General features: G+C 68.6%; 2 protein-coding genes across 2 annotated transcripts; both read right to left on the bottom strand.

Moving 5' to 3' along the window:
- Positions 1 to 1,027: 1,027 nt before the first annotated feature.
- AURANDRAFT_62634 (hypothetical protein) lies at positions 1,028 to 3,367 on the bottom strand (the record flags this gene model as incomplete). Its single annotated transcript, XM_009036669.1, has 1 exon — positions 1,028 to 3,367. One exon carries the CDS (start codon positions 3,365 to 3,367, stop codon positions 1,028 to 1,030), a length of 2,340 nt encoding a protein of 779 aa, XP_009034917.1.
- Positions 3,368 to 3,683: 316 nt separating this feature from the next.
- Positions 3,684 to 12,532, bottom strand: AURANDRAFT_71160 (hypothetical protein; the record flags this gene model as incomplete). The annotated part of the gene is made up of 6 exons (XM_009036668.1): positions 3,684 to 4,887; positions 5,051 to 5,155; positions 6,518 to 6,558; positions 7,505 to 9,733; positions 10,163 to 12,016; positions 12,078 to 12,532. The coding sequence occupies 6 exons, from the start codon at positions 12,369 to 12,371 to the stop codon at positions 3,684 to 3,686; spliced, it is 5,727 nt and encodes a 1,908-aa protein (XP_009034916.1).
- Between the last annotated feature and the right edge of the window lie 707 nt (positions 12,533 to 13,239).

Below are 13,239 nucleotides of genomic sequence, written 5' to 3'. Positions count from 1 at the left end.
GCGTAGATGCGAATCGCGGCGTTATAGCCGTGATCCCCTTCTTCCTTTCGAAACGTGGCCATCAAGTGGTCGAAGACCGCCGGGAGTTCGGCGCGCGGCAGAAAGGTAGCGTCGCTCAGGTCGACGCCACCGAGATACGGTCTGATGATTCGGAGCGGATCCTCCGTGCCCAGGTGCTGTGTGAAGATCTCGCGCGCGGATTCGAGTTCGCGCTCCCGGAGTCGATCTGTGTGAGAGTCTAACATCCAAAAGGGAACAGAATGGCTCATGTGCGCGAATAAGAGGTCGAATGTGTGCGGGATCGGCTGGAAGTGACCTTCCTCGCGGAGGTCGTCCCAAAGATCCATGAATATCTGATGCGGGAATTGCCATCCCATGGCGTTCTCGTGGATCGCATGCCGCAGGGCGCAGAGCTCGCAGAACTGCTGTCGGATCCACTCGTAGAAATCGGCCGCGGGCACGAGCGCGCCGCTTTGATCCTCGACCATGAGGGGGATGGGCTCGTCGTCATCCACTCGTAAGATGAGCCGCGGCAGATTTGCGTTCGCGCCGGGCGCCACGAAAGAACGCGACGCGCGAGATCCCTGAACGGCGGCCAACGCCAAGATCGGCGTTTGCTTGTCCTGATAGGTGTTCCACGCATAAAGTGCTTCATCCTCGCCGTATTTTGCTACCACCTCGGCATAAGTGCGAGGCCCCTCATGAGTGGAAATGATGTCATCGTCCTTCGGCTCACTGTTCCGCATGATGGCCTCGGCGACGGCGGCGCGACTTGATATCCAAGCTCGATGGGAGCCACGCAGTGCCTGGCAAGCCGCTTATCCAGGTGGGTTTGCGGGGTAACTCGGCGAACGTGCCAGCCAGCTGGTGCATGCCCAAACAATAGTAGTGGCGAAAAATTGGGATTGGCGATTGCCGACACTCCGACGCCTGCTAGGAGCCTGCTAGGACTCCTGCTCCGCGACCAGCCTACGACGGCGCGGGCGCGGTCGCAGTTGCAATCACACAACAAGCTCCTGTGTCAACCTTACGACGTAAACACGTGGGCGTGGTTGCCCGCGTGGGCGTCCTTGCGGAGGCACGCGGCCGCGCGCGTCGCGCCGAGGACGCGCTCCAGGGCCAGGGCGTCGAAGCGCGTGTAGAGGCACAGCGACCGCGTCGGCTCGTCCGCGCGCTTCGCGAGGTCGAGGAGCTCCGGGTAGAAGTGGGCGTGGTCCGGCGGGGACACGAAGACGAAGTTCGTCGCGCCGCGGACGCGGTAGCGGTGGTAGAAGTGCGCGCGGCCGCTGTAGAGCAGGAGCCGCTGCTCGCCGTGGAAGAAGCGGCTCCGCGCGCGCGACACCTCGGAGCCGCGGCTGTACTCGTGGATGGCGAGGAAGGGCGCGCCCTTGGCGCGGAGCGCGGCGCGGCACGCGACGAACTCCGGGTACGACGCGCAGTAGACGAGCGTGCGGTCGTCGCGGCTGTCGTCGCGGAGCGACTGGACGAACTGGGGCGACAGGACGTCGTCGCGGAAGTAGCGCACCTTCGCGTCGGCCGCGCGCGCCGGCGCGGACGCGCGCAGCGACTGGAAGACGTGCTCGCCCTCGCGCGCCGCGGCCAGGCCCAGCCCCGAGGCGGCGTCGGCCGTCGGCGGCGCCGCGAGGCGCACGGCGCCCGCGCGGTTCCGCAGCGACCCCGGGCCCGGCGCGTCGACGAGGCTCCGGAGCCGCGCGTCCGCGAACCGCGACAGCGCGACGAGCTGGCGGCACGCGGCGCCGTGGCCGTCCAGGTAGGGCTCGCGCACGCGCGACACGTCGGCGTCCACGGCCGACGGCGGGCCGTTGCAGGCGCCCAGCGCGCGCTCGACGTGGTCCCAGTTCTGGTACAGTAGCACGTCCGCCATGTCGAGCACGGCGAGCTCGACGCTCCCGAGATGGTCGAGGCAGGGCCGCTCGGCGCGCTCCGCCGCGAGGCGCACGTTCAGCGGCGTCGCCACGACCACGTCCGCGCCGTTGCGCTCGTAGTCCGCGAAGAACTTGCACGCGCGCCGCTTCCCCGGCACCAGCGCGACGCCGACCGACGCGTCGTCGTCGCAGTTGCCGCCGAAGACCGCCTCCCAGTCCGGCGGGCCCTCGCGCTTCGTCGCGCCGCCCTCCTCGTCGTCGTCGCCGGGCCCGCACTCGCGCCGGAGCCGGCCCAGGCGGCTCGTCGCGCCGCCGCAGAGCTCCGCGAGCGTTTCGCAGACCTCGAGCGCGGCCTTGCGCGTCGGCACGAGCACGAGCACGCGCGCCCGCGTCAGGCCCTGGTCCCGCGGCGCGCCGCCGTCGGCGCCGCCGTCGGCGCCGTCGTCGAGCAGCGTCTTGAAGCGCTCCGTGGGCTCGGGCGCCTCCAGCGGCGCGGACCGCGCGACGCCCTTGCGCGCCTCGACGGGCGCCGCGGCGGTGTCGGCGACCCTGCGGTCGTGGCGCCGCTGGCGCGCCTGGGACCGGAGCACGTGGTCGACGGCGTGCGCGAGCGTCGCCCGGAGCAGCGGCTCGCGCGCCGTGTCGCCCGAGGGCGTCACGCACGTCGCGAGCACGTCGCGGTAGGCGCCCAGGCTGCGCAACAGCGCCCGCTGCGTCGTCGACGGCGCGCCGAGGGCCGCCCGCACGGCCGCGCCGAGGCGCCGCTCCTCGGACTCGAGGCGCTCCAGGCCGCCGAGGTCCGAGCCCGGCGACGCCGACCAGTTCTTCGCCGCGCCGGACCCGGCGCCGACGGCCGCGTAGTCGCGGCCCGCGCGCCGCGCGCCCAGGGCCGCGACCTCCGCGGCGCCGAGCGCCGCGCCGAACTGGCGGTCCATCGCCGCCGCGCGGTCGCGCGCGGCGTCGTCGCCGTCGTCGCCGTCGTCGTCGTCGAAGTCCTCCTCCTCCTCCTCCTCCTCTTCCTCCTCTTCTTCGTCTTCCTCCTCCTCCACCTCGATGCCCTCTTCTTCCTCGGCGTCCTCGTCGACCTCCGCCTCCTCCTCCTCCTCGCCGTCCTCCTCCTCCTCGGACCCGGACGCCTCCTCCGGGACCTCGCCGTCGTCGTCCTCGCCGCGCGCGCCGATGCCGAGCTCCGCCGCCGCGTCCTCGAAGGCGACGCCGCCCGCGGCCTGCGCGCGCACCTCGCGCTTCGTCGGCCAGGACCGCGCCGGCGCCTCGCCGAGCGCCGCGCGGCGCCGCTCCGTGCGCCGCTGCGTCTGCGTCTTGCCCTTGGGCTTCGGCGCGGGCTTGGGCTTCTCGAAGCGCTTCGCCTGCGCCTGGAGGTAGCTCGCCTCGCGCACGCGCGTCCAGCGCGTGCGCAACGCCTCCATGCGGCCCTGCGTCTCGCGCGGCCCGCGGCCCTTGGGCGGCGCCGAATCGACCATGACGTCGTCGCCGTCGTCGTAGTCGCGCTGCACGCGGCTGCGCTTCTTCTTCTTGCCGCCGCCGGGGTTGGCGTTCTTCGGCGGACGCTTGCCCATCGTCGATGTGGTCTTTTTTTATGCGGTGGCTGCGGCAGTGATCGAGCTACTCGATTGCCATCATCGCTTATTTTGGCCAGGTTGTTGAACGTTAACTTGCACTTCGTGTCCACGTCGTGGTACACGTTCGGAGCCCACTATTTACAGCGCCTCCTGGGGAAGCGGTCGGTGTCGGGGAAGAGCGGCGGGGAAAGCGACGGGCGGAGCGCGGACGACCGGCCTACTGTTCGGCCTCGGACGGCGCGGTCTTGGAGATGCCCGGGATGGGCAGGATCTCCTTGTACGCGACCGTGCCGTAGACCAGCAGGACGAAGCCGACGAACTCGAGGTAGGACCAGTTGGTCCACTCCTCGCCGCTCTTGGAGTCGTGCCAGCCGTAGTAGATGACGATGGACGTGACCCAGACGCCGAGCGTGCGGCACGACTCGAGGATGGAGCGCATGATCGCGGAGAGCTGCTTCGTGACCATGTTGCCGACGAGGTTGTAGACGAGGAGCGCGACCATGGACGCGATGGTCAGAATAATGAGGTCCGTCGAGTTCTTGAGCTGGTCCCAGGTCTCGGCGAAGTTCTCGTGCCAGATCGTCGACGCGGACGCGAGCTCGCCGTCGTCGTTGACCGTCGGCGTGTACGAGAGCACGGGCGCGAGGATGAGGAAGTAGCCGACTCCCCAGACGCCCTCCCAGCCGACCAGCAGCGTCGGCGTGACGTCGCACTCGTTCATGAGCCACTCCTCGAGGACGAACTGCACGGCGCCGACGACCTGGCCCAGGAGGATGAGCAGGAGGCCGAGGATGTATTCGCCCGCGGACGAGCCGCCGGAGTCGGACGCGCCGAAGACGCCGCTCACGCCGACGACGACGATCGCGAGGCAGACGATGATCACGGAGACCCAGTGGACGGCCTCCATCTTCTTGCCCATGTAGCGCACGGAGAGCGCGCAGGTGAAGACGATGACGGAGCCGCGCGTCATCTGGTACGCCGACGAGCTCACCCAGATGAGGCCCGCCTGGCTCAGGACCGTCTGGAGCAGGTCCGTGAGCGCGGGGATGGCGATGAAGATGATGGACTTGATCGTCGGCTCGCCCGCCGCGGCCCGCTTCTCGCCGCCGAGGAGGCCCGCGCCGAGCTCCGGGTCGCTCGGCGCGGACGCGGCCTTGGCGCGCTTGTTGAAGTACTTGGCGACCATGGAGATGACGAGGCACGTCGACATGGCGATCTTCATGACCAGCGTCTGGAACCAGGGCTTGGTGAACAAGCACTCGCGCCGCGTGAGGTCGTCGTCCGCGTGGCCGTCGTCGTCGTGGTACTTGCACTGGACGAAGCCCGCGGACCGGACCTCGTACTGGAGCTTGCTCGTGATCGTGCTGGCGGTGCCGCAGACCACGATGAGGACGGATAGGAGGACCGGGCCGACAACACACCTGCGTGGGCGCGTAGGTCATAGGTCCGTAGGTTCCGGTCGAGGCTACGTAGGCGCGTAGGCGCCTACGTAGCCCCTCAAAAGCGGCGCCTACGTAGGATCCAGAGGCTCGAGCCGAGGCTACGTAGCCTCGTAGGCGCCTATGCGCCGACACTGCAACACACCCAAACTCGACGTCCTCCTCGTCCTTCTCGAAGATGCCGCAGCAGACGGTCTCGTCGCCGTCGTCCTCGGAGCGCGGCTGCTGCTGGATGGTCAGCGACGACGTGCTAGGCGATTCCATGGTTCGAGCGCTGACGAAACACGGCGCGCGCGGTCCAGAATTCGAGTTGGGGCGGCTATCGCGCGCGAGAGCGATTTAATAGGCTGCCCCAAAACCTCGATAACTTGAACCTGCATCATCACGAATGGTGCAGCCGGCGTTGACTCGGTCACGCTGCTCGGATCATCTGGGCCTCAGCACGGAGAGGGCTGCTGGGGGTGTCGCCGTCAAGGTCTACGTCGCGCTTTTTGTGGAACGAAGCGGTGGGGATCGATGGACGCGGCTGAGCGCCAATTCCTGGACCAAACGCGCGCCGCCTATGCGAGAGGCGAAGTCGGAGTCGATGATCCCGTGGAGTATGGTGGTTTAACAAGAACATTCATGTACCATGCGGCGAAATATGGGTGGTTGCGACTCATGAAATGGCTCCTGGAGCGCGGCGCCGACCCGAACCTCAGCGTTAGGCCGAGCCCGTGCCAACAGTGGAAGCCGCTGCACGTCGCTACAAGTTGCGGTCGACACGACGCCGTGATTCTCTTGCTCGATAACGGTGCTCTGGTCGACGCGGTGGATGATGAGGATGAGACTGCGCTCCACGTCGCTGTTTGGAATGAAGCGTATGACCTCTGCAAGCTGCTATTGAGCCGGGGCGCGTCGCTGGACATGCGCAACGACGTAGACGAAGATGCCGAGGAACTAGCGCGAGACTGTGGCTACACGGCAGTGGCCGCGCTCCTCGCCGAGGTTCGCGCGGCCGGGGGCTGGAAAGCCTACGTCGACGCGCCGCGGAATGAGTTCCTCGAGATCCGTCGGAACCTTCCTGCGCTCCTCGAGCGCGGACGAGCTTCCGTGTCCCACGCCCCCCCGCACCTCGCTCGCCTCTTCAACCCGGCTCACGATGTCCCCGAGGACGTCTTCATCAACATCTTCTCCTTCTGGCGCGGCCCGCGCGACTCCTAGGTGCGCGATCCGGTTACGTCGGACCGCGCGCTCCTCGGCGAGCTCGACGCGGCCGACGCGCGGCGGGCGGCGCTCTGGGACGCGCTAAGGTAGTGACGGTGGGGACGCATGGCCGGGGATGCCTCTCTCGGGCGAAACTCCGAGGCGAGTGCAGCACGACTACGGCCGCGAAGGCTCCGCAGGCCGCACACCACGTTGGTTTGACTTCAAGTGCACAGCACGATCAGGGCACTCACTGGGCCGCGTCTCCAGTAGTCGCCCGCGCGCCGCCGCCGGTTACGGCCGCGCGAAGCGTCGCGCAGACGACTTTGCGGCTCGAAACGGCGTGTGACGGCGGCCTGCGGGCAACGCTCTCATGAAGCAGCTCGAAATGCTCTTTGTCGCCTTTGTAGCCGTCGCCATGACCGACGCCTCGACTCCCTCCGCCCCCGAGAAGCAGCACGCATTTACCTACGTGAATTTGAACCTTTTCAGAGATAAACATCAGCAAGAGTCGTGGCCTCCGTTCGACGTCTTGACGGGGGCGTCTCGCGGGCCGTTGAAGGCGTGGTTGAACGCGAGACCCGTCAAGTCCCCCGTCTTCGAGCAGAGGCTCTTGCTTTTTCGAAGGGAGCTTCGCAAACCGCGCCCAACGTTTGCCGTCCATTACCACCACAGGATGCCGGGGATGAACGGCACGTCCGACTTGATCCGCCCGCTGCGCCGGTACCTCGACGCGCGAGGCTGCGACCTGAAGGTCGGAGTGGTGCTCCGGGACTCCGTTGACTGGGCCGCGTCTACGTCGCGCTACCATACCGACTTTGACGGCTCGCACGTCTCCCAGAAAGCCGCGAACACTCGCGACGGTCAGTGCCGCTATCTGTTTTACAACACGCGAAGTTACAAGCATCTATCTCTCCCCGTCTGCGACCTTGCGAGGGCCGACGACATCCTTCGACACGACGTTGACTTCGTGGGTACCACGGACCGCCTCGACGACTTTTGGACGTGCGTGCAATCGACCATGACGTGGGCAAAAGAATCTGAATTGCCGAAACACAACATGAACCCGTTCGCGTTGAAAGCGCCGTCGACCGAAGACCAGCAGCGCATTCGAGAGAGAAATACGTTAGACGCGCGACTCCTCGAAAGGCACGGCGGCAAGTGCCGCGTCACCGCGGCGGCCGATGCCTCGGCGACCTCTACCGCGACTGCCCTCCGGGCCTACACCGCGGCGGCCGATGCCTCGGTGACCTCTACCGCGACTGCTCTCCGGGCCTAAAGGTGGAGCTCGACGCGGCGGCCGGGCGGCGCCGCGGGACGCGCGAACGTTGTTATCCTCCGGGGAAGGCGAGTCGTGATTAAGAGCGCGATCCGGTTACGTCGGACCGCGCGCGGTACCGGCGACCTCTCACACCACGGACACGGTGAAGAGCCGGATGGAGTTGCCGTCGAAGAGGGGGAGGACCTGGTTCTGGAGGAAGATGACGCCCCAGAGGAAGGCGGTGAACCAGAGGGAGGTGAAGGTGTTGGGCGTGTATTTGCGGATGACGATGGCGTGGGGCACGGGGAGGAGGCCGACCATGGTCGTGTTCTTGATGAAGTCGAGGATCGCGGCCTCGTCGAGGCTGAACTCGGACCGCGCGCAGAGCTCGTCGATCTGGGGGCCGAGGTGTTTCAGGAGGCGCATGATCGTCGACAGGGGCAGCTCGGCCTTGACGCGGTCGAGCCAGTCCTGGCTCGGCACGAAGGCCGCCGTGCCCGGCAGCGCCTTGAGCTCCGCGGCGCGCTCCGCCGCCGCGTCCTCGTCCGCGTCGGGCTCCGCGCCGTGGGGCACCGGCGGCGCCGGCGGCGCGTCCGACGCGTCGCCGTTCGCCGGCGGCGCCGGCGGCGTTTGGGACGGCGCGGGCTTCGCGGCGCCGCGGCGCGCGTGCTCGCGCTCGACGGCGGCGGTGATCGCGCGCGGCAGCGTGAGCTGCTCGAGCGCGTCGAAGACGGGCTTGCGGCGGACGATGGCGTAGACGAGGTGGGCGTTGCCGCCGTACTGGTACTGGATGACGTTGTTGAAGAGCTCGAGGAGCAGGCTCACGTAGACGTGGTTCGCCTCCGCCGCGTAGAGGAATTTCGGCGACGTGAAGAGCTCGAAGAGGTTCACGAGCTTCACCGCGGCCACGAGGTCGATGCACTTGGCGTAGGGGCTCAGGTTGCACAGCACCGTCAGGAAGCAGTTGTAGAGGGGCGCGAGGCGGTCGCCGCCGTTGACGACCATCTTGTGGAGCACGACGACGAGCAGGTCGACGTGCGACCCCGAGAAGAGCGGCAGGTCCGCGGGCAGGCGCGCCTCGTAGGGCTTGTTCAGCGCCACGCAGAAGCTCCGCTCGCCGCTCAGCTTCAGCAGCACGAAGGTGCAGATGTGCACCAGGCCCACGCGCGCCGCGTCCTTGCGCGCCTCGTACATGAGGAACGCGACGGGCACGACGGCGCGCGTGACGTCGCACTCGCGGAGCGCGTGGGGCGCGAAGTGGTCGTTCTCCTCCAGCAATTTCCAGAGGATCACGAGCACCTCCTGGTAGCACTCGATCTGGCTCAGGGACCCGGGCAGGGTCGTGTTCAACGCCTCGTGCACGTTGTTGAGCAGCCGGCACAAACCCTCGAAGAGGAACTCGAGGTAGTCCGGGTCGTCGATCTCCCCCAGGAGCTCGCGGAAGACGTTGCGCCGCCCCTCCGGATGGGGCCCGACCTTGGGCGACTCGCCGTAGTCCAACAAAGCGATGAGCACCTGCGCCGCCGCGTAGACCGCCTGCGTCGGCGCCTCGTCGGACAAGTGCCCGCCGTAGGGCACGCCGAGGCCGATGGGGTCGTAGCCGCAGACGACGTTGAGCAGCGAGTAGAGCAGCAGCTTCGCGTTGGGCGCGTCCGGCGCCGTCGCGACGCCGAGCCAGCGCGAGCTCCAGCGGTCGAAGCCGTCCGCGGACTCGTAGAGCGGCTCGCACGACGCCGCGAGCAGGAGCCGGAGCACCTCGACGCGGTTCCGGTCGAAGGCCACGGACGACGTCGGCACGACGTCCGGCGGGCACCCCAGGCCCGGCGCCCAGAGCGCGCGCGCGGGCACGGGCGCGTCCTCGGCCTCGCCCTCGAACGCGGTGGCGTCGACGGTGAACGCCGGCAGGAAGAGCAGGTGGAGCGCCGCGTGCACGATGAGCCGCGCCAGGGGCTCGGCGCCGCCGTCCTCCTCCTCGCCACCCTCGCCCCGGCCCTCCTCGGGCTCCTCGACGCCCCAGCACAGCTGCTCGCAGAAGTCGTCGCCGCCGTCCTCCAGGAGGAACGGCAGGAGCCGCGTCAGGATCCGCAGGCAGTTCGACGCCTGGCCGAAATACATGGGCACGGGCGTGTGCACGATCTGGCAGAGCTGCGCGACGGCCTGCGTGAAGAGCGTCACGACGTTCTCCGGCCGCTCCCGCTTGAGCTGCCGCACGTCGTCGGGGCTGATCAGCTCGAAGACGTCCTCGGGCGTCGTGCTCAGCTTCCAGAGCTCGTCCCAGAAGTCGTGCGCGTCCGGGCTGACGTCGCTCTGCGACAGCATGACGAGGATGTCCGCGAGGTCCGCCTTCGAGTTGCCGCCGCCCATGGTTGGAGAGCGGGTGGGCTACAGGTGGCGTTTATCGGCGTGCGGGAGGCGGCGCGCGCGACGTAAAGTGCGCAAGTCGAAGCGCGACTTGAGCGACGATACGGTGGCGGAGCGGAGCGACGAGAGAGCTAGTGCACGTCACTAAAGCTGCTGATCGCGCTCACCATACGCTCGCTGCCGCAGCCAGCTCGAAAATTGCCGGCCGCTTGCGAGCCGGGGGTCAATCGCGCGGCGCCGCCGCCGCGCGCGGACTGGCCGTGGAGGCATCTGTCCGCACAACCCCGCACCTGAACGAAGAGAGAAAAAAACACGGCGATTAACCCGGAGGCGAACCGGCCGCGGCGCATCAAAAAGCGGCGCGGGCGGGCGGCTCCGGATCGTCGCCTAGCCTAAGAAGTCGTTGGACGCGGAGCGGTCGCGCTTGAAGAAGCGCGCGGACTTGGAGACCGTGGAGATGGCGCTGGCGTTGAAGAAGCCGTAGGCGGGCTCGTTGTCCTGGAGGCGCCAGTCGAGCGCGACCTCGGCGACGCCGTCCTTGCGGCTGCGGAGGAGGATGCCGCCGCCGAAGGGCGTCCGCACGGCCGAGCCCGGCGCGGGGAGCTTCGTCCTCGGCCGCTGGTCGTAGGGCGACGACGGGATCGCCGTCGGCTCGCAGAGGGGCACGGGGTCGAGGCCGTACTTCTTCACGAGCACGCGGTTGCAGCGCCGGAGCGCGTCGTCGAGCTCGACGCGCCGGTAGTCGATGCGGCGGTCGTTCTTCTCCCACTGCACGAGCTCGAAGTCGAGCTTCGCCGCCAGCCCGACGCGCCGCAGCCCCCGGGGCCCGATGAGCTTGTGCTGCGTCGCGTCGATGGCCGCGTCGACGAACGTCTCGACGAAGCAGACGCCCGCCTTGTCCCAGGCCGCGCGCGCGCTGTGCGCGTCCTCGTGGTGGCGGCCCCGGTGCGTGCGGTCGATGGGCTGGACGACGTGCATGTAGGCGCGCTCGAGCTTGCCGCCGCGCGGGTTCGACGCCGCGGCCATGAGCTCCGCGGCGCGCGCGTCGCCCTGCCCGTTGTCGCCGACGAAGACGAAGTCGAACTCCGGGTAGAGCGACTGGAACTCGAGGAAGTTCTGCGCCTTCTTCTGCGCTAAGGGCTCCATGTCGCCCCGGAGCATCATCTCGCCGCCCGTCTTCAGGTCGCCCGTGAGCATCGTCGGCATCGCGTGGAGCCGCCGCGACTGGAGCAGGTGCGTGAACTTGGCGTAGGACGACCGCTCCGCGAGGTCGCCGAAGACGTGGGGCCGCGCGCTCAGGAAGACGAGGTTCCCCAGGCGCCCCGACGGCGCCGACGGCGCGAACGTGAGCTGCTCGCCGTCGCGCTCGCCCGCCGCGCCCAAATCCAGCTCCCGGAAGAACGCGAGCACGCCCGGGTAGACGGCCTTGCGGGGCCAGCGCCGGTCGATGCCCGCCGGGTAGACGCCGCCGCTGCTCATCAGCGTGTCGTCGATGTCGCTCAGGACCTTGCGGTCGCCGCGCCGCGCGGACCGGAGCCGCGAGATCCTCGTCGACAGGAGCCGGTGCGCCGCGTGCACGGACGCCTCGCGCTGGATGTGCTTGAGGATCTCGCGGCGCACGTGGCCCTGGCTGATGTCGTGGTACACCAGGCGGTGGAGGCTGTGGACGTCGCCCTTGAGGTCGCAGAGCGTCTTGAGCTCCGTGAGCTCGTCGCCCTTGGTCCACAAGATCACGTTGCGCACCCAGAGCTCGGCGCGCCCCGGGCAGGCGGCCAGCGGCATCTGCTGGAGCGCGTCGAGCAGCACGACGCGCGAGTGGACGTTGAGGTCCGCGACGCGCTGCACCGCGAGCAGGTCGACGAGCTCCGTGCGCGCGCCGCGCGCCTCCCGGCTCGACGTCCAGTAGTAGGACGGGCTCCGCTTGCGCCAGTTGTCCTCGGTCCCCGCCTCCCGGCTCACGGACCCGCCCTCGTCCTTGAGCTTGTAGACGAGGAGCCCGAGCTTCACGCGGCGGAGCAGCGAATTCAACTCGTCCGCCGTCGCGTCCTGGAGCGTCTCGATGATGAAGCGCTCCAGCCGCACGGTCTCGCGCCGCCGCCAGAGCCGCGTGATCGTCGACGGGATGTAGTAGTGGTCCAGGCGCATCAGCGCGTCGTCGACGCGCGCGAGCGCCTGGATCTGCTCGTCGAGGTCCGGCCGCAGCGACTCGCGGCTCCGCTGCCGGCTAAAGTGGGGCGTCCGCACGAGCCGCCGCCGCCGGAGCCACCGGTCGTACCAGGAGATCCAGAGCGTGAAGATCGACACCTACAGCGCGCGGAGATTCGGCGGAGGCGCCGCGAGACTTCGGAGACGCGGGGCGCCGGACGAAGGTCACGCCGAGCACGGGGCTGTGGTTGCCGATGCGCAGCGGGCTGTCCTCGGAGAAGAAGACGGCGCTGCTCAGCAGCATGGCGACGACGGTCCAGAACCGGTTCTCGGCCTCCTGCGCGTAGAGCAGGGGCGACCCCTCGGACGTGAGGAAGACGACGATGAGCACGAGGCTGAAGAGGCAGGACGTGCCGAAGAGGACGCCGACGCTCTGGAAGAGGGACACGAGGCCCACGATCATCAGCGACAGGATGCCGCCCGCGGCCAGCTTGGGCTGGGCGCCGAGGGCCATGGCGGTCGCTGCGCCGCCGCGCCCGAGCCACGCCGCGCGGCGCGCCGCCGCCGCTTCGCGCGCGGAAGCGAGGCGACCGCTCGACCGAGAGCTGTGTCAGCGCGGTGCACGCGCGCGCCGGCCGCTGGGCTCTGTCAAGAAGAGGGGCTCACACCTCGGGCGCGTCGACGATTTGTGGCAACCAAAGTTTGCCTCGCCATCTCGCGCACTTCTCGGCGCCGATGGTGCCGCAGTGGTCCTGCGCGTGCGAGGCCATCGCGAGACCATCGAGGACGACCGCGCGTCCATCTCCCGCCGGCGAAGCAAAGCAAAAAAAAACAAGGTCGACCACCCGCGAGAAGAAGTTCGCGCCGGCCTTACGCCGCGCGCGCGCGCCGCGGGAGCACAACAAACGACCCCCGAAGAGCGCTCCCCGCCTCAGAGGTCGCCGGACGGCGCCTCGGTGATGAAGCTCGACATGGAGCCGTGCTGCTTCGTGCCGCTGCCGAGGACGGGGAGCGTCATGCCGCGCGCCGCGCGGACGATCTCCTGGCGGATTCGTCGGTCCTCCTTCATCTTCAGCAGCTTCTCCGCTCGTCGGCTCCGCGACAGCGCCTCGTGGCGCTTCTGCTGGACGCGGTGGCGCATCTCCGCCTCCTCCTTCTTGCGCCAGTACTCGAGGCGCTCCGCGGCCTTGAACTCCTGCTCGATGATGTGGAACTTGCTCTTGTTCCGCTCGAGGTCGATGACGCGGCCGGCCTTGTCGATCTGGCCCGTCTTGTAGAGGTGCGTCTGCACGGACCGGTTCTCGAAGTAGTGGCGCATGTTCGGGTCGCGCAGCGCGTTGTACTCGCCGCCGGACGTCGCGAAGGAGCTGTCCCACTCCTGG

This window comes from Aureococcus anophagefferens, assembly GCF_000186865.1.
Source record: "Aureococcus anophagefferens unplaced genomic scaffold AURANscaffold_5, whole genome shotgun sequence".
Lineage (NCBI taxonomy): Eukaryota > Pelagophyceae > Pelagomonadales > Pelagomonadaceae > Aureococcus > Aureococcus anophagefferens.
This window is presented reverse-complemented; position numbering and strand designations above follow the sequence as displayed.